This window comes from Anguilla rostrata, chromosome 5 (assembly GCF_018555375.3).
Source record: "Anguilla rostrata isolate EN2019 chromosome 5, ASM1855537v3, whole genome shotgun sequence".
NCBI classification, from domain to species: Eukaryota; Metazoa; Chordata; class Actinopteri; order Anguilliformes; family Anguillidae; genus Anguilla; species Anguilla rostrata.
Window position 1 is genome coordinate 10,442,434 of NC_057937.1, and position 22,605 is coordinate 10,465,038.

General features: G+C 40.7%; 1 protein-coding gene across 1 annotated transcript in view; it reads left to right on the top strand.

Moving 5' to 3' along the window:
- vegfc (vascular endothelial growth factor c) overlaps positions 1-14,005 on the top strand; it is a 35,723-nt gene extending 21,718 nt beyond the window's left edge. The window contains exons 5-7 of the mRNA XM_064335079.1: positions 6,665-6,774; positions 9,138-9,459; positions 12,272-14,005. Of these exons, the coding sequence (XP_064191149.1) occupies positions 6,665-6,774; positions 9,138-9,459; positions 12,272-12,380 (541 nt within the window). The 3' untranslated portion in view covers positions 12,381-14,005. The remainder of the gene's footprint in view (positions 1-6,664; positions 6,775-9,137; positions 9,460-12,271) is intronic.
- The last annotated feature ends 8,600 nt before the right edge of the window (positions 14,006-22,605 follow it).

Here is a 22,605-nt window from a genome sequence, read left to right on the forward strand (position 1 = left end):
GCTCGGCCACGGACGCAGCTGAATGCCACATGTGCGCTTAGCGCCACATATGGCTTACAATAGCTTTGTTTATGCTGTTCGGCTAATCAGAACATGGTGCATGGGGGGGAAAAAAATAACCTGTGTCCCTGACCGGACTGCTGCGAACCTATAGGACGAGGCTGCCCAATCCTGTTCCTGGAGATCTACAATCCTGAGAGTTTTCATTTCGACCCTAATTTGACGTACCCGATTCTAGTGATTGGCAGCTCAGTGAGAGCTTTAGCAGTTGAACGAGGTGTGCTTGGTTGGAGTGAAAACCTACCGGACGGTCAATCTCCAGTAACAGGGTTGGGCAGTCCTCTATAGTCCAGCTCTCAATGAGTAAAGGCTGTGAGAAAAATCCTGACAGCAGTGGCTTGTGAAATATAAATGTGATACAAACAAGCTCATATACTCAGCTTTTTAAAAAAAAAAAAAAACAATCTTTTGCCATGTGCTGTCATGGTGTCAAAGTAACTGAAATTTTGGCTGTCGTGATGTTCCCCCCAGATTGGTTATTTATTCAAATTTGTTCCGAGTTTTTATTTTCAACCTAACTGTCAGCCGGGAGTCCAACATCAAGAGCTGGGGCAATTTCCAAGAGAGATGCTATCTTTGCTTGAGATATTACCGCTGTCTTGTAATATTCGATTGCACTTACGTCGTTATAAATTTTTTTTTTTTTTACCAAATGACATTTTCAGTGGCGAGTGCGAGCTAGAAGTTGCCAGCAAAGAGGGTAATTTATTTAACTAGAGGCTTAAATCCTCACACTTCATGACAGTATGATCATGCCATAAAAAGTGCTGTTTTTGGGTTTAAGCTTTCGTGAACGTAAAAAGTGATTGTTCTGCTTTTGGTTTTCATTTCCCTTGGGGATGAGATGTTTTGCATATTTGGGCTCGCTCGCATGCCACTTGGAGCCAGCCTAAACCCCCCAATTCCCCCCCAGCGTTGCATTTTTAGTTTGGATGGCCTAAATGTTTTCTTCACATACAAACTGGAACAGTTAGGGCTTTCTTTCGCCTACCAGAACATAACTGATGACTAGCATGCTAAAAAAAAAAAAAGGTAATTCAATAAAAAACTTGAGTTGTAGCGCTGTTAATCTTCACATTCTGTGTGCTGTTGGTGTGACGGTGTCCCAGTTCTGGTGAGAGGGAGCTCAGCCAGGAGTTCAGATGGAACCCACATAGATGGTTCCAGAGCCAGTGGGTTACCACATCTCTGAATGATGTTTGTAAAGCATCAAACATCAGGCGAGCAATGGCTCTGGTACATTAAAACAAGTTTGCTGCACATACATAGCAGATTTCCCCCCACCTATAAATCCATGATGCAGCACAGAAAGGACAAACATAATTTTTTTGGTCAAATAATGGTCAGGAATCTCTGAGTTATTACTCAGTTAATGCATATACATTTGTATTGTGTTCTCAATATAAGAAGAGTCTACCTTTTTCTTAACTACAAAGCTTTGGTCTTGTCTTGTGTCTCACTTAATTTTATATGCACTCTGGCAATTTGTACTGCTCGTCTCAGGCTCTTTTCTGACCAAGTTGATATACTGTCATATCGGGTAGTATTTGGCCGCTCCTTGTTAAGGAAAATCACACTTGCAGTTGCTCACCTCAGTGGTTTATGGCCAGGCTATTTGTCTGAGGTAATGTGAGAATGTGATTCGGAGATGAATCACAATAATTCAGTCTCCATTCGTCGTGCGGCTAAGCCACACGTTGGGGGCTGCGTTACCTGGAAAGGCTGATTATTAATAATTTAGTATTGCATGCTTTTTTTCTCGAGAGAGTGTGATGTCAATGTGATTTGCAATTACAGAAATAAGAGGAAACGTGACTCTTGGGCTGGGATACAGCCAGGCCTCACGTAAAAAAAAAGAGCAGATGTTATATTTCGGCTGGCGAGTAATATATCATCTCCTTGTTCCTTCATAGCTTAAGGCATCTTTGCTCTTTCTTGCATTATATCCAGTGCAAGGGTAGAGGGTATAGTATAGTTAAAGTACATACATCCATCCAAGTTTGTTTGTTGGATGTCTGGTTGTAGATTTGTTGTTGGCTTTTTGTGGATTTCTACCCCTTATGTTCTTGCAGTTGCACACAGTCGTCAGATCAGTGTCCATTTAACAATTCAGTGTTCATTTATATGAATGCAAGAGGGATCAAATGTTCTCTTTCAGTAAAATGCACTCTCAGTGCAATTCCAATTGCCAAGACTGTTCTAAGCTACCCTGGGCATTTGGTCCTGTATGAGTCACGTAAATGTTTGACCAACCCTCATCTTGTGCTTTTTGGGAGTGGCTAATAGCATGCTGGCTTTTTTGCCAAGGCATCATAATGGGCCTTTGCCTCCAGCCAATGGCTTCAATTCTTACAGCATACAGCCTGACACACCACTTTCCTGGTCTGCCAAAGACGTGGCCTGTTTTAATTAACACCCACTTTTGTGAAGAAACAGGCCCTGGCGAAACACCCCGCATCATTAAATTTGAATTTCAGATGGAACCAGTGACTACAGCGGGCAGAAAACCTGCCGTGTGTAACCCTGGTTGATTTCCTCCTTGTTTCAACATCATCTTGAGTTGCGCCGGGGGAAAGATTGGAGTGTACTCTCTCGGTGTAAACGGCTTGGTTGTTATTGCATGGGTCTGAGGCCAACAGTCAAACAGAGGAAATCCGCCAGGGCCGAAGAGCGGTGATAGTACCTAACTGGAGTCACTCCACCAAAACGCACAGCGGATTAAAATAATGACACACCGCAAAACTGCAGGAAAGCATTCAGATCTTTAGTGTACAGAATGAATGTTCAAGAAATCACATTTTGGATCATGCCAGTCATATTTGGAGGATGGTGTTAATTATGAAATCTTGGCAACAGGTTTTTGTTGCATGGGATAGTTGGAATTAACTGAGTCAGTGTATTAGTGGGTAGAGTTTTTAATTATTTATTCCTTAACAGGTTATTTTTTTATCAAGGATCTCAATGAACATTTTCAAACATTTACCTAAGATGACATTTTCTTTGTCTTAATGTCTGTGGACAGTTGTATTTTGCCCAAGGAAGCTACCAAGATCTTACTCCCAATTACACAGCCCCTCTACAGGCTAACAAAAGTAGGGTTATTCTGTTATGATTTATTCAATTGTATAACTCACAAAAATAAAAATATATTACAGTAGCTTATCTTACATCTCTCAGATAAGTCCAGGCATGATTTGAGAAACTTTGTTCACTATTGATAATTTGGCAGACTTCCAGAAATCGATACAAAAAGAAGCAGTGAAGCGTTAGTACTAAAACTAACTAATACAATTTGATAGTGTTTTTTCGACTGACTGGAGTTGGCAGATTGTAGATCTCTCTGCTCTGGCCAAGTAGGCTGTGCTAAAATTATTGCATTTACATCAAGAGAGAACTAACATCCATATGCTGTGTAAGTGTAGGGCCATTTGGTGTAAGTAAAGAGACCCCCACTGGATTTCTTGGCAACTGTCTCATATGCATGGAATTCTTAATGCACATTCCGTTCCGATTCCAAGGCACATATATTTTTTCGGATTGTTCGTTCATACAGTGTGCAGAACCATAAATCAGGAGCCCATCTCATGAGTACTTGCAAATTAAAAAAACGTTATGAAGATTACCATGCTTAGACGTTATCATGTGGACACCTTGCCCGTCTAAACGGCTACAGCTGTTTTTCATTATGCAAGGTGCAAATGCACATGTTAGTCATCAGGTAACATGTCTTCCGCACATTGCTGGAAATGTCATGAACGGAACAGGAATGTTGTCTTTTAGGCCGTATAGAATATGATAATTGGAAACACATTGACATGCACTGCAAAGCGGTACTTTGCCAGTGAGCTATTATTGAAAGTTTCACCTTTTTTTTTTTTTTTTTTTTTTATAAACAGGATAGGATACAGTCAGGATAGGTCAAATCTGTTTCAGTTTTTCAAGAACAATTTTGGCTATGATGTTAATTATGGCAATGCAAGCATTGAATTTTCAGGTACACTCAAAAGGTCTAATTTATGATGATTAAATCTTTCCAGTGCAATGAACTTTGGATCTTAGCTTCAGCATTTTTCACTGCATTTTCAGAAGTAAAATAAAAATAAATAAAAAACTAAAATGTTTGCACTTTTGAAGCATCAAACGCCTGAGGTTTTTCCACTTTCTGGCTCTCCTGCACAATCGTTGAATTGAGAAAGCCTGTGGTTCTGTGAAGTGATTCATTTTTTGGAAGGAACCAGCTCCCCCCCTTCCCCACCCCCAGCATTGTTAGGGCCAGCGTCTTCCTTCTGCGTTCACTCTTCATGAAATACCCTTCCTAAACAGAATGGCGCAACTGTGTCGTACATCATCAGAGCTCCTCACTTGAAGACATTCAGGATCATAACCCTTAGGAGCCGACTGCCAAAAGTTTGCAAGATAAATCCAGAGGTCTGCTGGATGTCTGGGTTTGATAAGGCGGTCTGGGTCATGTGACTCCCCTACACCCCACTCTGGGGAACTGTTAACGATGATGGGGGTAATCTAACCCGTGTCTTCCATTGCATGCCTCCGGGTGTACATGCACCGACACCTGGTGATAGCACAAACTGTCCAACCATGCAGCAAGGCCTGCTTGAGATTTGATCCGGACCCATTATACCGCTGTTGACACTGGGCAGTAGTGCGAGAGGTGAGGTCATCACCGGTTCTGCCAGAAGCCACTTAAATTACACTGGTGGAAAAGAGGCCTTCATAAATCATAAGCAGAACAGGTACACCAATTATGTTGCTTCTTAATGTATTCCACCACTCTGAATGTTCACCTCTGACAGGTTTTTCCTCAGGATAGGTTTATTGAGAGGGGGCTTAACTGGACACACATTTTCAGGTGGCTCTGTACCTCAAAATCACAGGCCCTGCTAAATACATTCAGCGGATGGGCGGGAGTGGCTAAGTGCATTCAGGGGGAGCGTAAATGCAGAACAAATGAAAATTGAAGCGAAGCATGTGAATTTCAGAACCCTTCTTCTGTCAGCACCTATACCGAAAATCATCTCAAATCTTACTCCAGTGTGCATAATATTCTAAAGAGAAAATGTGGCGATTCATTGAGCTCTTTCTTCTCCTAGAAAAACAAACTTAAGTCTTTAGTGCCACCTATTCTCATGCAGTCTAGTTCTCGTTTTCATTTTTTTAAGAAGATTTCAATTTTATATGCTTTCAAATGTATATTAAATTACCTGTTGGCCAGCTTGTGGGTGTTGAAAGTAATATTGCATTATTATCACAGGCAGTTTGAATAATATTTGGCAGCAGTTGCTGGCCTGAGAACTAATTAAGCCCTTCCATTACCATAACATTCACCCAATTAGTGAATTTTTAGGCAGCGACCTAACACTCACAGCCGCTGCACTGAAACAAAAAAGGCCAAAAAAGGCAGAGTTGCTATGGCCAGGAAAAAAAAAAAAGAATAGTTTTCTAATAAACCAAAAGAACAAGTTGTAAAAAACCTGGTCAGCAAAACAAAATTTAAAAAGGGAAGGCCTCGGCCCCCCTGCAATAGGAGGTCGAACCGAGAATCCTCCCCATCACACCGATGGAAACTACAACGTAACAAAAACGAAATAAGAAAACCGAGACTGCCAGCCTGTAACCCGGCAGCAAATAAACATAAAATCACAAACAAAGATCAAAGCCCAAGGCAGAGGTTCGTGGCCGGAGTGAGCCAGAGGAGACCTGCAGCACAACATTTATGCTCCTTCAAACCACCCGCAGCTGAGTCCATCATATTAATTAGCAGAGACACCTGGAACCCCGCCCAGCCAATTTAAAGCCACACCTCCAAGGTGTAACAAATTCTACATTCACACAGCATTTTATCTTGCTTAACATAAATTACCCAACTGATTTTCCTCTTAATTTAATACACATTGAAAGTTGTTTTTTGGTATGCGTTTAAAAACCATGGTATATTATCTTGAGTACTTCAAATATCACATTTTTAGTGTCATACATATCACATGGTAAATAATGTGAGATGGCATATCCTAACTATCAAACGTTGTTATAATTTCTGCATCTTCTTTTTTGTTTTAGTCCCCATATGTTCAAGACTAGCTCTCCACACAGTTCTCCACAAGCACTTGGTTGGAAAGGGTCTTTATGCTCTATGAGGGCTTCAGGAGGAACAGAAAGAGTCCTTCAGATTGTGACTTTTTTTTTTGTGCATTATCAATCTCCCTCCCTCTCTTAAATTTCACTGCTTGCTGACAGATGCAGCGGGGCTAAGCCAGCTGAATGCTTTTGTTTTCGTGCCTTTAATAACTTTCACAGACCGTAAAAGCCCACGCTGAAGGAGGCCGAACGAGGAGTTCAGCGGAAAGATGTGGAGAACATTAACCAGTGAAAAATGTGTTTGTGTTTTTTGCATTGCTTTGCACTGGTTTAGCATAACAGAGGGGCTCAAATGTTAGCTGCTCAAAGAAGACAAAAGAAATGTGATGTTCAAGTTGGGTTTGTTCAGATCGACTGCAAAATAAATGTAAAATAAAAATAAATAAGTGAAGATGTACAACATGCTCCCACTACTGCCAATCTCCAAGCTAATTGTTCATTTCCCTTACAGATGTAATGTGGCAAACAAAACATGTCCGAAGAATCACGTCTGGAATAATCACATGTGCAGATGTGTGCAGGAGCATGATATCACAGCACCCTCACAGAACTCCAGATCAGGTAAGTGCTGCTCGATTTATTCAGGCTGGATCTGACATGACAATGTGGATTCTGAGGAATGCCTTTTGCATTTGGCATTTCAGTTGCTTGTAACCAAATAGAGTTTATTGTCCTTTTAAAATGTTTTTACTGGGTTGACAGGACATAATGGACTTGAATTGTTGCATCTCAGCCATTGTATTGTGTTTCAATTTAACAAGTCAAAAGTTTATGCCCAAGTAACGTGCTGTCAAATCTAATGAGGCATTCCAAATTATGAGAATTATTATTTTTTTGTTAAAAATGGGTTATTAAAAATGAAACTCCCCAATCACTCCTGTTTGAGGCCCAATGAATCATCGCTGGAGAGGAAGACAGTAGTCATACTTCAGTATCATCCCTATCTTGACCATACTCCTGTAAGCATGAGATTTGAGCCGGGACACATTTAATGCTCCTCTCCACACACACACACGCATGCACGCTCATATACTCATACTCATATACTCACTACTACTATTTCCACTTGACAGAGGAAGTCATTTTGAACTGAAAAAGCGCCAGAGCAGGTTGTACTTTACCAGTGTCCTTCCTGATTGGATGAAATGGTCATTTCAAACCACAGCTCTGTTTGGGGGCCAGTTCACCAAACAGAAATAACATGCTGGCTCTCATGTGAAAGCAGGTTTAATGAGTGCACTTCACAGAAATCACAGGTGACATGTAAAATCCAAACAGAGATAAGCACTCAATTGGTCTACATTATTAAATACCTGAGAGGCTGATATGCATTGTTTTACGAGCTACATTAGTGCCAGTAGAGGAAAGGGCATGTCTATGCAATGCAAGACTGTAGCCTTGTGGAGTAATAGTTCCAGGTAATTAAAGATTAAGGTCAATACAATGAGCCAATATAGTGTGATGAGTTTATTCAGCAGTTGTCATGGGAAACCACAGAAGTTCCTGTGAGTGCAATGAAGAACACAGTGTTTCATTTTATTGTTGTGGGAAATGTTTTCAAAAGTTCAATTTGATAAAGAAAAGGAAAAGTGTGCTTTCATCAAGATCATATACAATAGTGATTTATGCAGATTGTCTCGCATGGCAAGGCATAGGCTGAAAAACAAGAGGAGTGTGTACATTTGTCACTATGTTAACCTGAAATTGCTTCTAAAAAAACCACAACACACACATAAACACTGCAATGGCAGGAATCTGTGTTCCACTCGATCGCCAAATTCCTGTGAAGTTTTATAGCCTGCAGAAAAGAGTAACAGAATTAGCTATCAAGTTAAATTATTTGCCAGGATCGAAAGGAAAAACATCTGTTTGCACCACTGGGGGAAAATGCATTGTGAGGAATTTGGAACAGGAATGTTGTATTTCAAATAGTTTATCATAAAGTCAAACAACTGGAAGCCGATGTGCGAAGCGCGCTGTCCCTTACGTAAGCTCTTGGAGGAAGCCCGAAAGTATCCATAAAGTATTCCATACCAACAGATACTAAAATAGCAGCACTCTTGAGTCCAAGGCCCGGACAGATAGCTGATGGCCAATTATAAACGTGCAAAACCCAAGGATAAGGCTTTCCTTCAGGAATTAGAAGTGAATCATCATGCCTGTCATTACGAACAGCACTGCCAACAACCGCTCCTGAATCGTATTTCACAACACAGTTAGATTCATTACAAAGAAAGGGTTCATCCTAAATTAATTTGGACATGGTAAAAATTTATTTGAGCTGAACTCACTGCTGTGATAATATTCCGTGGAAGAGCAATAAATCTTTTGAACAGATAAAGGCACAATACTTAGTGCATGTTTTGTAAGCTATTTTCCTTCGTCTAGTACTGAATGATCCTAGTTAACAGCAAATCATTTTTAAATACATTTTATGACAAATGAATGCAAAATTAAGACCCTGAATCTGTAATATTTTATGAGATAAAAACCACACTCCATAAGTATAATATATACTTAGCTTGTATATAGCTTGTGAATAAATTAAATTAACTACATGAGTTGACTTAACATGTCCTCGCCTGTTGCTAAGATTAGTAAGGTATGAGATTTTAGAAATAGAATGCCCTCGTGAATCTTAGTCCTATTCCACTTTATGGCTGTATAGTTCTTTTTCAGATGTATCTCGACAAGAAATGATTTTTATAGTAACGTTGCCAACTATTGTTAAGGCCATCTTAGATACATGTGGAAATAGAGTCAAAAATGTAATCTTCTGTATTGTCATATTTATTCTCCGCTGTATTGCTCACCTAAACCCAAAGAGAAGTACATTACAGTACTTAATGGAAAGTGTTTCATAACGACTTTGAGCATTCCTCTGTTCAGCCATTTTGATAATAAGACGACTTTGTTTTACCCAGAATCCCTGGACGATGGCATCTGCGGCCCAAACAAAGAGCTGGACGAGGAGACGTGCCAGTGCGTGTGCAGAAGGCACCATCGGGCCTCAAGCTGCGGGCCCAACCAGGAGTTGGACAAGCACTCCTGCCAGTGCGTGTGCAAGGCTCCGCCCGTCCCCTGCGGACCCAATCAGGAGTTCAACAGGGACGCCTGCCAGTGCACCTGCGCCAAGGTCTGCCCCCGGCACCAGCCGCTCAACCCCGGCAAGTGCGTCTGCGAGTGCAACGAGTCGCCCAACAAGTGCTTTCTCAGAGGGAGGAGGTTCCGCCAGGCCACATGCAGGTAAAAGGAAAACAATATGCAACAAATCGTTGTGCGCATCGGTTCCAGTGCTCTTCCTGTTTGCTCTTCCTGTGGTAGATTATGTTTACCTAATTTTTTACGTCGTGGTGTTGTGTGCTATATTGTGCGTATGGATATGTTGCAAATCAGAACTAAGATTTTCTCAGATTAAAGAAAACACAGGAAACTACAAGGCCATGTACATGCAAATATTAAAAGAAACAGGAATTCTAATGATGAACTTAGTGATTATGTATCTTGCCAGGCTCTATCTGTCTGAATGTTACTAAGACAAATACAATACAGCTGTTTTCTATAAAGTTGTTTTAACTGAGGAATTATCTATGAAGTCAATGGATACTGATTGAAAATGCATCTATCGAGTCCATAGGCAGTGATTTAAAATGATGCCGGCTTGTGTTTCGTTTCAGGAAAACATGGAGAAAAATGTCTATGATTTCATAAATAATTAACAATTTGGCTTTACCTGACAGCCCCAGGATCATATTACTCAAAAAAATTAGACAAGAATAGAGGGCTGAATTAAAATATAACTGTGGTCAGCTTATTTGAGCCAAGTCAATACAGAGATATTGAAGTATACAATTCAATATTGTGATACAATTTTGCATGCAGTGTATTCCCATGTGTTTTCAATGTATGAAAATATGCACAAAAATAAAAATAAATCAGATAAATTATTTTTCTTAAAAACTGGTTTATCAATTGCCAGATAAATGACAAAACAATACCAAGGCATTCTGACAGGACTGACATTAAAAACACCAATTATGCTGTTTGCTTCAATCAAGCTAAATTTGTACTAATATTTTTAGTTCTGGCAATCATTATTGAATATTATTTGGATCGGCATATGATTTTCTAGAGATGCATGGCCTCAAAAAAGCACTGCCATTTTGTAAAATGTTTCCTACTTAGCCAGAAATGGCAGCGATATCTGAGACCTTATCTTGCAATGAGCAATCTGTGAGGGAGAGGAAGTGTGAAGACCAGACGCGACCAAACAGGGGATCTATAAGTTACCAAAGGGGCACTCCAGTAACCACTGAGTCTCGTGAGAGACGAAATAAGAAGGGGGTGCTATACTCCTAAGGGACGTATCCCAAAAAATGAATAAACCCCTAAACGGGTAACTGAGGAAGAAGGAGTATATAAAGAAAATAAAGGAACAGGGAAAAGAAAAGAAAAAACGACTTCGACCCGAAGCAGAGAGAAAGAAAATGTCTTTTCAAAAAACAAACAGAAGAAGTTCTGAGGCCAACTAAAACCAGGGGGGAAACTGGTTAGTAAGAGGCAGAAAGGTTTGTGCCCCAACGGCGACACAATAACCCCTTAAAACCGCCAGCCTCAGAATCTGGACATATACCGTCCTAATACCTTTCTCCAAAAAAAACAAACAAACTGAAGTCAGAATTCTTTTAAATTTCTTTGTTCTTAAAATCCTTACACCTTCCTCAGAAATACGACAGGGAACTGGCTAGAGCAAAACACGTTACACTCAAGCACCGTTCCATTGCCTACTGACGCTTTAAATACCCAGCCACAGGTGTGGCTGGTAATCAGTGGAAGATGTGAGCAACCCACAGGTGAAACAGATCAGAGGTAACCCTGCAGGAATGCACGGAATGTTCAAGCAGGAACAATCCTCCCACAGGAACCAAAAATAACGATTAGCCGAGTGGCTAATCTGCAAGCTCGAATTAATCGTCCCCACACACCAAAATAACGATTAGCCGAGTGGCTAATCGGAATGCTAACCACTGAGCCGGTGCAGGCACAGAAAAATGATCTACCTGCACAGAAACCGTGACACAATCATGTCCTGATATTCTTTTTGGAGACCCAAATGCAACCTGTGTCTCTTTTGACCCATTCGGGCTGGAGGCGAGCAATATCTCTCCCAGTCTGAGCAAAACAAAAGTATGTTTATTGAGCTAGAAGGAAAAAGTATGTGTTTGGAACTTCAGCCTTGGAGTATTGTGTATTCTCAAGCCATGCACGATCATAGGCTTTAAAATTTCTGCTGCCAAAATATTTAATATAAAACTGCGAGAGCATCTATCGAATTTCTGCCTAAAGCAAGTTAAACAAACCACTCATTCATTCCGCGGAATCTGCGGTAACATTTAATTTAATTGGAAGTTTTGCATTTCCTTCGTAGAGTCCACCTAAGGCATTGGCGAAATAAGGTAGACATATTTAGGGAACCGCCAAGTGGTCAATCAGTCAGAACTATGCTGCACTTATACAGTTACAGGTTAACTGAAGTTCAGACTGCTGAAGAAGGTTTTTTATTTTTTTATTTACGTAATCAATAATTGTTATGAAGTCATGGCTGTTTGTCTGCGTTTCTGATCAAATGATGTGCAATCAGAATATATCTGCATTACATTTTCTTGTGGATGGTCTCTAAGAGGGATACCTTTACCCAATGAATTGCATTTGCATCTGGAAGCCAGAGTTACCCAGAGGAAGAACTGCTAAAACGGTGATGCCATTGCATCATTCCTTTTGAAGCTTGTACAGTTATAATGCTTCAAGTTTAACCTCCCTGATATACTCGGTGCTTAATTTTACGTGGCAAAATGCATAATACCAGCACAATTTAGGTTCAGTCTTTTTTTCCAGTTAGCAGACGCTGAGAGTAATAATAGAAGTAAATGTCTATACTAATAAAAGTAAATGGCAGGGCCCTGAGTCGTTCCAAAAAAACAAATCTAAACTCAGAGTGTGGCAGTCCTGTGAATGTTGATAGAAAAACTAAAAGTCTCCCTCTTTTCGCGTTTTTCAGTTGCTACAGACCACCGTGCGAAGTACGGAGGAGAAAGTGCGAAGCTGGATTTTACTTCAGCGAGGAAGTGTGCCGCTGCATACCGACGTACTGGCGAAGGCAGGACTGAAGGTGCGGACGCAGTGCGACAAAGTGGTCAATTCAAAGACGCTAAAATTATGGACCTGCGTCAAGGTTGCGAACAGCCCAATGGACACAGAATATGTGCGTCACCATGGCAATTTCTGCCATCGCAAGTATTAAGATGGACCCGAGCGTCACGTCATGAACTTTCTGAAGACTTAAATATTGGGGAGATATGAAAAGGCACAAACCTTGTAATTTTAATTTTTTTTGTTGTTTTGTTTTGTTATTCTTATTTGTCAGATAATGATTATATAATTTATTGCCACTAAATGTTTTCCACATTCTTGTTCATAGCAATTTCAATCTTTTCAAGAAAATACACTGTGATCAATATTTTTGTATCATGTGAAGTACCTTTAAAATAAAATATAATGTTGTATTATATATTGCTAACTTATTTGTAATCCAGAATGGGATTAGAGATGTAAACACACATCCCTTGTTGTACAGGCAGACAGTATTACACAGTAACCTAAAATGGAAAACATCATTTGTTCTTCAAAATGTGCGCGTTAATAGAAAGCTCTGTATAGCGTATAATCCACCCAGAAAATATTTCCTCGACACTAGAAAGCAGGAATATGTAGGTAAATATATAGGTTCATAAAACTTTTACAATTTTTACAGTTCTGTGTGTAACTAATGCATATTCATATTGGACTGAGTCACTCATGACATGCTAAATTTTGAGCTTAGTCGTGGTACTGGACGACATGTTTGTGTACTAGAAAACTACATTTCCCAGCAAAATACATTTAACTCTCACATGCCAGGATTGGATGAAGTGGGTTGTGATTTGAACGTGTGACAGTCAGTGAAAGATGGTTTAGGACCTCCCAAGATGCTGCCATGGCTCCCATATAGCCTGAGACACGGCATGCCTAATGAAAAAGTCAAGCGAGAAAGAGAGAAAACTAAAGATGAGGAGAACAGTACAGTGAAATTCCCAGTGGAGAAACTCGTCCAAAGTGAAGGGGTGGAAGTGTGTGGGGGTGCCGTGTGGAATATTGGTGAGGATCCTGCAGCTGTTATGGAGGCCTAACCGGACCGGACACAATGAAGTCAAAGCTTAACCAGCCCTGCACAGTTGGAGAAACACCTGAATGGCGTGACGTAACTCACACGTTTGCATGTGCCCATTTACTCTTATTTTTATCATGAAAAAAAAAGATCTGTGTGATATACTGGTCTGAACTCCCTGATCTTTTGAGTTTGTGATTATGAAAAAAAAAAAGATAAATTACGATAAATTATGACAAATTTTGGAAATTCGTGTTCATTTTGGAAAGTCATGTTCATTGCACACAGCGTCAATTCTCATAATTTCCTGTGGAGAGGTGATTCATCTTGTCTAGAAAACCTTCTTTATAGAAGAACATCAGTGTAATTCAAGGTAACGCACAGTGACATGTATGATTGAGATCATGTTCCTGTAATGCAAAACCCCAAATGTTTATTTTCACACAAAGAGATCATAGAGAGTTCATTCAGTTTTTTTTTTTGTTTTGTTTTTTTGTAGAAATTGTCCGAAAGATCCTGCTTGCAGATTGTTTCACATCAGAACCTGGTTGTGTGACATTGTTCCAAAAATAAACATCACAAAAATTATATCATGACAAATGTTGAGTGTATTAATCCAAAGAAAATAAAAGAGAAAAGAATAGAATTCAATAGAATACTGGTTGCCAAACCACCCATTAGCTGGCAGTTCCTTCCTCCTATTTCTTCATTCAATGTGGAGGTAAATAAATGACGTAATTCTGGTATTAAACTGACAGTTTTTTCAGTCCACTGCTTAAAAGCTAATGTTTGCAAGAAGATATAAATATGCAGAAAGGTCTAATAACATTGTAACTCAGGGAGTACATCACTTGTCAAGCTATTCTATGTTACAGATAGACGGAATACTCCACATAGAGATGTGCTCTGGGTGAATTCTGAGTGGCATCGCCTATGCCTCTGACACTGTAACCCTCCTAATTTAAATGTGACCAAAGCTAGTTTTTTTAGGGTGTGTCAGCTTTCTTTGGCAAAAAAAAAAAACTGAAAGGAAATGTATATAAGAAAATGGCAAGTGTCCCATTCCCTTAGCTCCTAAGGGTCTATCAGATCTATCACATATCTATGGCAGAGAACCTAACTCTATTAGCTCCTAAAAGTGCAGGCCGTACAGTATGCCTGAGGCACTTCAGTGCAGTGGCCTACCGAAGACCTGAACGAAAGCTGGAGCAGCTACAAACCAAGAAATTGAGACAGCGTTACTGTAGACAGTTTTTTTTTTCATTTTGAGACTTTGGCCCTCCATTTTGCATCCATTGGTATGCAACTCTGCTACTTGCCTAGGGGTGAGAAGGGTGAATGAGAGTAGACTGGGCAGAAGTGGAGCTTATTACTTGCGGGTGAAGAGTGTGGTTTGCTCTGTCTTCGCACTCATGCACAGTTCTCACCTCCCCACTTCAGTTAATGGCCAGAGCCTCTCTTGCTCAACTCAGTCTACGTGCACAAGTTGGTGTGTGTACGCCCACTCTTTACCAGAGTAGAACCTGGTATGTCTATGTAGCATTCAGCATTGTACGTTAGCGTAGGAACTTGAACATGGTTGAGTGCAGAAGTTGCACTGCCAGTGGTTTTGGCTCTTCACCACAAGCTAAGCAGCAAAATCACAGCCTCAGTAGGGGAATGAGGGGGTGGGAAATGTTATGCCTTGTACCCCCCAGCCTACAGAGCCCTCTGTACCACAGTCTAGGGTCACATGGTGAGGCTAAGCTTTAGCTACATCTGGAGCAAGTTATTCTGCCTGTTTGGGACAGTTCCGATGCATACTGCTGCAGTTCATTTGAGAGGAAGCGTACCTGCTTGAATTCCGTTGCCTCTACTATGGTACGTACATGGAGCGAGACAGCGGGCAGACTGATTCTCCTTCTGACCCATCGATCGTCTGTCCCAGGGAAGACATCCAAAAAATAATGGATATGGGCTGTAACTGGGACCAAAAATAACCGACAATTTATACAGCACAAGGGGGTAAAGGCCATGTTTACCCATACAAAAAAACATTTTCAATTCACATTTTTTGTGAATATTTTAATTCACATTAAAATACACATTACGTGAAAATGTCACGTAAACTGGATGTGATTGGCTTTTTAAAATGTGAATGACAATTTTCACTCGAGAAAACAAAAAATATCATAGGTTACCCTCTTCCGCTCTTATAATGGGATTATTTTTATGGTTTATGTGTGTCCTCTTCACATGTTGGGTGTTTGGGTATGGGTAGCTTTTCAGACCGACTCCTACCACTCTGATTATTAAATGAAGTGGACTTTTAAGTGCTACATCTAAATTGGACATGGTTTGTTTTATTTGTTATCTATATTTTTCCAGAGAACTGTGAAGTAAAAAAAATAAGGCATTGTTACAGAATAGCAATGTCTAAATAAATAAGGGTCTTTGTTCTTGTTTTCATACTTTAGTTCCAAACCTGAGGCTATGTCTACTCCGACCAAACCAAAATTAGTTTTAGGCGATGGAAAAAAAAAGAAAATCTAAGAAAATAGAGAATGACAAAAAATTTGATTATAGCTTGAACCCGAGATAGGTAAAAATAACGAACAATGTTCCGGAGATTGAAACTGAAACTCTCTCAAATTATGTGTGGTCCCAGAGCCTCTATTGTATTTTAAAGCTGGAAATTTCTGGCATGCAGTTGTTTTAGGCTTAATATGTGTAAGACATATTTTTTTTTTCTGGTGAATCACCAGTCACCCCTCCCAACTACATAGGGTGACTCAGTTTCCAGCTGCACGACCGTAAATCTATAGATGTTTAAAATAAGTTAAAGGTGTCGGCACATGGCAGGAGCTTAAACCACGTAGGTTGGTGAAGTGCTAGATTTGGAAGCCAGACAGCGTGAGAATTTTGTTGCCTGGTACATAACATGATGTCATGCCAGTGTTTAGAAGTGACTGGTTTCACTTACCAATTAAAAAAAAAAAAGATTGAATGTACTCACCCATTCTGAATCGACCCAGCAAAGGGCTGGGCTTGCTAGACCTCATTGTGTACATAACTGATTTGGTGTGCGTCTGGTATTGAAATGGAGTGCAGGAAAATACAAAACGTGCATTGTGTAATGTAACAGTTATGAATGATCCATTTCCTCGGTTATAGTCATTATGCTACTGCCTCGAATAGTGGAACAGTTTCAACTCCATATCTTCTGTGTGGGTGCAACTGATTCAGTTTAGTTTATTTTACAAAAACTAGATCCAGGAGTAACTTTTGACAAACTATCCTGCTCCCCAATGCTGGATTTCTCACATTTACAGTTAAATAAAATTAACTATAAAAAGTGGCATTCCCTATTTACAATCTAATTAGTAGCTGCTTATTAACTGCTTAAGAAATTGTATATCAGTAAGAAGTGATGCCAAGCTAAGTAAACAGGCCCTTAATGTATGAACTCCATATTTCTGTGATGAACTGCTGAAGTGCACCCATATACATAAACAATGTCTATTATTCAGGGCAAAGTAGACCTCTCCACACTCTCATTACTAATCGAGAGAAAGAATAGGTGGAAACACTCCCATAAGCTAGGACACAAAACTGTTTACTATATGTTCAGCATTACGCTTGCACTGCTGGCGGCCAGCAAGCCTTCTCTTAATGCTATCCAAACAAAGTTGAGGACGGGAAAAACACTTTGAAAATATTCAGGTATTTTTCACTAGCCGCCGCGACTGTGTGGTGACAGCCACGCACGATTAGCAATTTGGCGTGTTTGTACGATCCCTGAAACGATCCGACGTCATCGACGGGTCTCTGTCGTGAAACTATGAGCCAGACCAGCAGCTTGGAAGACACAAGTTTATATAAAGACTAGAGTTCATGCTGAGGTACTCCTGGCTCTACCTCAGCAGCTCTTTGAGGATGAAACCAGCTGTAATGCTGTGTATGTTACGTTACAGGCATTTAGAGCCTTACACAGAGTGATTTACACAACTTTGGCATAGCATTTGCATTGCATCCATTTATACAGCTGGATATATTCTGAAGAAATGCTTACAAGACCAGTTTCTTACCCCTTATACTACACTGCCACCCTGTACTGATGTACTGTGCTTGTCTTTTAGTGTGTGAAAATCTCTCTTGGATGTATCTTCTTTACACATGTATGTGTGTGTGTGTGTGTGTGTGTGTGTTAGGGGGGCTTCCTTAATACCGTTAATTCGGTGGGCATACACAAAAGGCTACATATAACTATTATCACGGGTCCTCCTGGGGTTAAATCTTTTAAAAGATGTGCCATTGCCTGGTCTCTGATATGGCACCATTTTTATTGTTTTATTTAACCGTATGTGTTTGATTTGGACAAGTTTTAGCGATCCTTCCAGCCAGCAAATGCTTCTAGCCACAACTATGTAGCGTATTGCCTCAAAATGATATATATATATATATGGAAGGAACCAAAATTGGCATGCCAAAACACATAACAAAAAAAATAAAAAATTTTGAAAAATATATTTTTAGAAATATATCTGTGTGAGTGTAATGAAATATATATTTTCTCATATATTGCATTTTCAATGAATGCATATAAAATATTCATTATTTTTTTGCATCAAAATGAAAATAATACTGACAGTATATTTTTTGCAGATGAGGAATTAAACTAAAATAGTGTGAATTCCATTGAGGTAATCAGTAACCATACGATGTGGATGTATACATCTTGGCAGTGTATTTGCAGGTTTCATGTTACTCTTTACGAGTCGGGTTTTTGATTTAGTCTGGGAACTCGCATTGTCTCTACATTTACATAAACATCTACAGAGCTTTGCTTATTTTCACAGCCGATCTCTGTGTCTGGTTCTTCTCCCTCTCCACTCCATCTCAGGGAATTACTTGAGCGAGCATGCCAAGTGCTCCAAAGACAGGGGAACGTCTTTTCCACACTGTGCCAGCATTGATGCTGATTGGTCGATGTTACTGTGTCGCCATAGATAGTGTGTCTCTGGAGCACCTGTTTGATCGAACGCCTGGTCCAGCTCTGCTGTGATTCTGTCCTCACACTTGCTATCAATCACTGCCGTGATCAAGGATCTCCATTGTGCGTAGAAGAGACTGTTGGGGTTTTCTGCTCTTCCTTTTTTGACTTTATGGGTCCAGCTGCAGTGTCTGGTATTGTCATTTCGACATCCATCTCCATGTTCTGCGGCCAAACTTTGTCTTAGATGTGTGGCTGTCAGACCACATGAAAGGCCGCGAGGACCACTGGTCTGACCACAGGGAGCTCGGTTATGACCTGTACGTCAGCCCCCAAGCTAAATTTCAGGTGGAATGGGGGTAGAATGGTCCTCTAAGCAGAATTTGGTCAAGTGTATCCAAACGGTTTAGCATGAAAACAAGTGGAAGGGAAGCAGCAAGGCTTTAATTCCTGAAACTCAAGTAAGCGAGGTATTCACTTACTTGCGTATGGCTTCTTTTTAAAAACCTAGTTTTCCATTTGCTCTTACCTGCCTGAAATAGGCTGCAACCCAAAAAATCACAGGATCTCAGGAGACATGATCCTCTGAACATGTTAAAATGTGAGTAGAAACAAACTAATGCATGTGTGTGTGTGCATATGAACAGGTGTGCGTGGACACGTTGGTGTGTCTGTGTCTTTGAGTATGAATGTGAGCATGCGTACACTTGTATTTGCGCAAACATGTTTGCATGTCCGTCTCAGTGTACGCATGCATGCTTGTACAGTTTAAGAGTGCCAGTGTATGTATGCCTGTGTGTGTGTGTGTGTGTGTGTGTGTGAGAGAGAGCATGTGTTAACACACTCACACACAGAGGTCTTATCAGCAGGAGGACATGAGACATGAGTGTTAGAGCCGTTTCCCTCTGTACCAGCCTGCTGCGGTTCTCAGGCTGGGGAGAGGGAGCAGACGGAGTCTCAATCTCTCCCTCGCAGGGAGGAAAGGGGTTTCCTTTACGATCCCGCCCTGCAGGGGAGTTATCTTTCCCGGGCCACAGGAAGGCGAGCCGGGGGCAGCTGTCCCTCCCCCCCCAGGCTCGACCTCGCCCTTTTCCTCCCGGAGCCCTTTTCCTTCAGACTCGGACCACAATAAACAAAACCAATAAAACGGTATCCTCAGCTCGCTCTTTAGGGAGGGACAAGCGATGCACTGGGGCAGCGAGGGGGGGGGTGGGTGGATGTGCGTGGGGGGGATCTGTATTGATTGGCCCCTTTTCCCCCAAAGCTCACCGTTGCCTAAGAAACAGCATAACAGGTACTATCAATAATGCGACAACGCAACAGCTAGCATTAACGAACATTCAGACAGATTCAAACAAAGGCAGCCTGTCACGCGAAAGAATAATGCATTTGAAGCAATTTAAAAATAATCGCTAGACCCAGGTCAGGGTAATGTCTTTGAAAATCAGAGCCGTTTGAACTTATCTTTGGTGGTTGAACTGAGGGCCAGAACAAGCGTGGGCACTTTTTGCTGGTGGTATTTGTTTAGGCTGTGGGAAAGGAAACCATTAAGTGCTAATGAAAAATTAATCGAAAGCGAAGAAAAGCAGGATGTGGACATTGGCAAGTGGGCAGCTATTTATCTTTCTACACCAAAAACGTTTTTGTACATCCACCTGTAATAAAAACAAATAAATAATTAGAAAAGGCACGTCCTTGTGCTAATTAGTGTGTGTTTTCACCCCTACGCTCTGCATCTGTTGCTAAGGTGGTTTTAGTGGCTATTGTATGTGTCTGTGGGTGGTTCATAATAACATAAAATGTTCTTTGCCGTCATATCTGCGTTAAGGAAGGCTCAGAGTGACTCCATTTCCTCTCTTAATCAGGTCAATTTGTGTTGGTCACTGAGCAACGAATTTAGTTTGAAGTGCGTCCAACACATCAGGCCAGGTTATTCTTTTACAGTTTGAATGTCCAGAGCATTCAGCACAACCGTGCGTACCTAGGTCACATTGAAATGATGCTGCAACTGACCTATGAACGCTATCAGCTCTTAGCAATATTCTTTTACTATAACGGTTGTCATTCTAATGTGACTGAATAAATAATGCCATTTTTCCACATCAAGGGATGCATTTATATACACAAGCAGGCTTTGAAGGTGACTCTCAATAGCAAAGCATTATGAGCAAATGAACAATTTCAGAAGCATAAACTCTCTGTGAATTTCAATGCTGTAGTGCTTCTCCTTACAAATTGTCAAGCTTGTTAAAATCCAAACCAAGTATCTTTTACAAAAAAGAGGAGACCTCTCGGTAATAACATGGGGGTTTTTATTTTTGACAGTGAGCACTGTTAGTACTTCTTTTAAAAAAACGCAGTGTGTCACAGGATTCTATCAATACAAGCTAAACAAACAGAGGATTACAACAATAGTAATGACTCCACAGCCAAAAAATGAGAAATCTGTTTTTTCTCTTGAAGGGGGTTCAAAATCTGTAGCCAGAAGCTGGTACCATTTAAGGAGAATAAACCAACAGCAGTTGCAAACAATAAGAATGTAATCTGTTATTATGGTCTTAAAAAAATAATTTCACAATAATACCTACCAACACAACAAGAGGTTGTATGTAGCAGTTTATTTATATCGTAGCCTTGGGGGTCCTACGTTTCTAGAGCCACATACATGCTGGTTAGTAGAACACCAGCCTTCTGAGTAGAATGTGTTACTGGTGGGAAATTGAGTTTTCATTTTGGGTTTTGTTTGTTTTCTTTTTATAATAACAGGAAAGAGCGCCAGGTTTTTATCCACAAGAGTGAACACGTACATTTTGAAAAGAGCAGTTCTTTATTTTACATGACCATGCGTGGTTTCTATTGTTTTCTTCACTTTTTCGCATCCACAACATGGTTCAAACTTACATATTAAAATCTAGGTCCAGTGAAGTATCTGCCTCAGTATTACAGGGTATGAGCGTATGAATTACCACTCTGAGGAAAACGTCATAAGAGGGATTGATCCAGATGATTTTGGATTTGAAGTATACCAAAGTGGCTACATCGATACAAGCACCCTAAGCTTTTTTAAGTGAAGTCCATAGTTGAGGGTCAACTGTGGCACCTGCTCGTTGACCTCATCCATGACACCAATCTCAGCTGGTGTCACTGAAGGTGAACCACCCACCATGAACCTTGACCTCATTGAAGGTTTATGAACTTTTGTCTGCAGCTGAGTAGGTGAATATGCTTCCTTGTGGTGCAGACCACCAGTATGTGTTGAAGATTCAGCAAAGGAGGGATCCACAAATCTCCTCCCCCGCCCATCCTCTCCCCCGTCAGTTGATATGCCAGGCTAAATGGAAACCTGCTGTGTGCTGTTTTTCATCCGTAAAGAATAGGTCAGAGAAATGACACGGCCTGGTCTGGCATGTGAGGAGTCCTGCGCTATTTACACTTGACTTGCTACTCCACTGCAGTCCAGCTCCATTGCGCCACTAATAGTGGACCGATGTGGGTCACGTGACCTATGACTCATCACTTCATATTCAATTTCCCAACATTTCTCCTGCACAGAAAAGACCCTCCATGACCTGGACTGCGTTCACAAGAGAAGAATGTTATGTTCCAATGCTAATGCTTCTTTCTCCCCCTCCTCCATTCTAGAACATTAGAGCATTTTCTGTTTTCGTGCGTCGTGTATCGTTACGGCTGAGCTATGACCCTCCATTTCCAATGCTGTCTGATAACTTCCATCTGTCTAGAAATTACTGCTGCTCTTAGCCCGCTCTGGACCCCGTAAAGGATTTTTCCTTGGACAGAAATACAGAAAGAATTACTGGCGCGCTCCCCACTTACAACTGAGAGGAGCGGGCCGTAAAAACACAACGCGGCTGTAAGGAAGCACCTTTCTCCAGCACCCAAGGGTTTATTTTCACACATACGAGACTCGTTTTACTGCAGTGGCTTATTGTTGGTTTTGGAGATCCTGAAAAATGTGCCGGTTTGCTTAGGTACACAAGCCTCACGCATCCCCCTTAAACATCGCAGACACATGGTATGAACAATGCTGATGGTTGTCACATCTCATTTCGAGAGCTTTACAAGTGAACACATATCTTAGCCCAGGTATATTATCACGTTTTGCCAGCAGTATGAAAAGTTATCTTATTCTACTGTGAACTGCTTTGTTGTTGCATATAAGTTCACTTAACAGATTCTTTTACTTATGTTTGGGAAG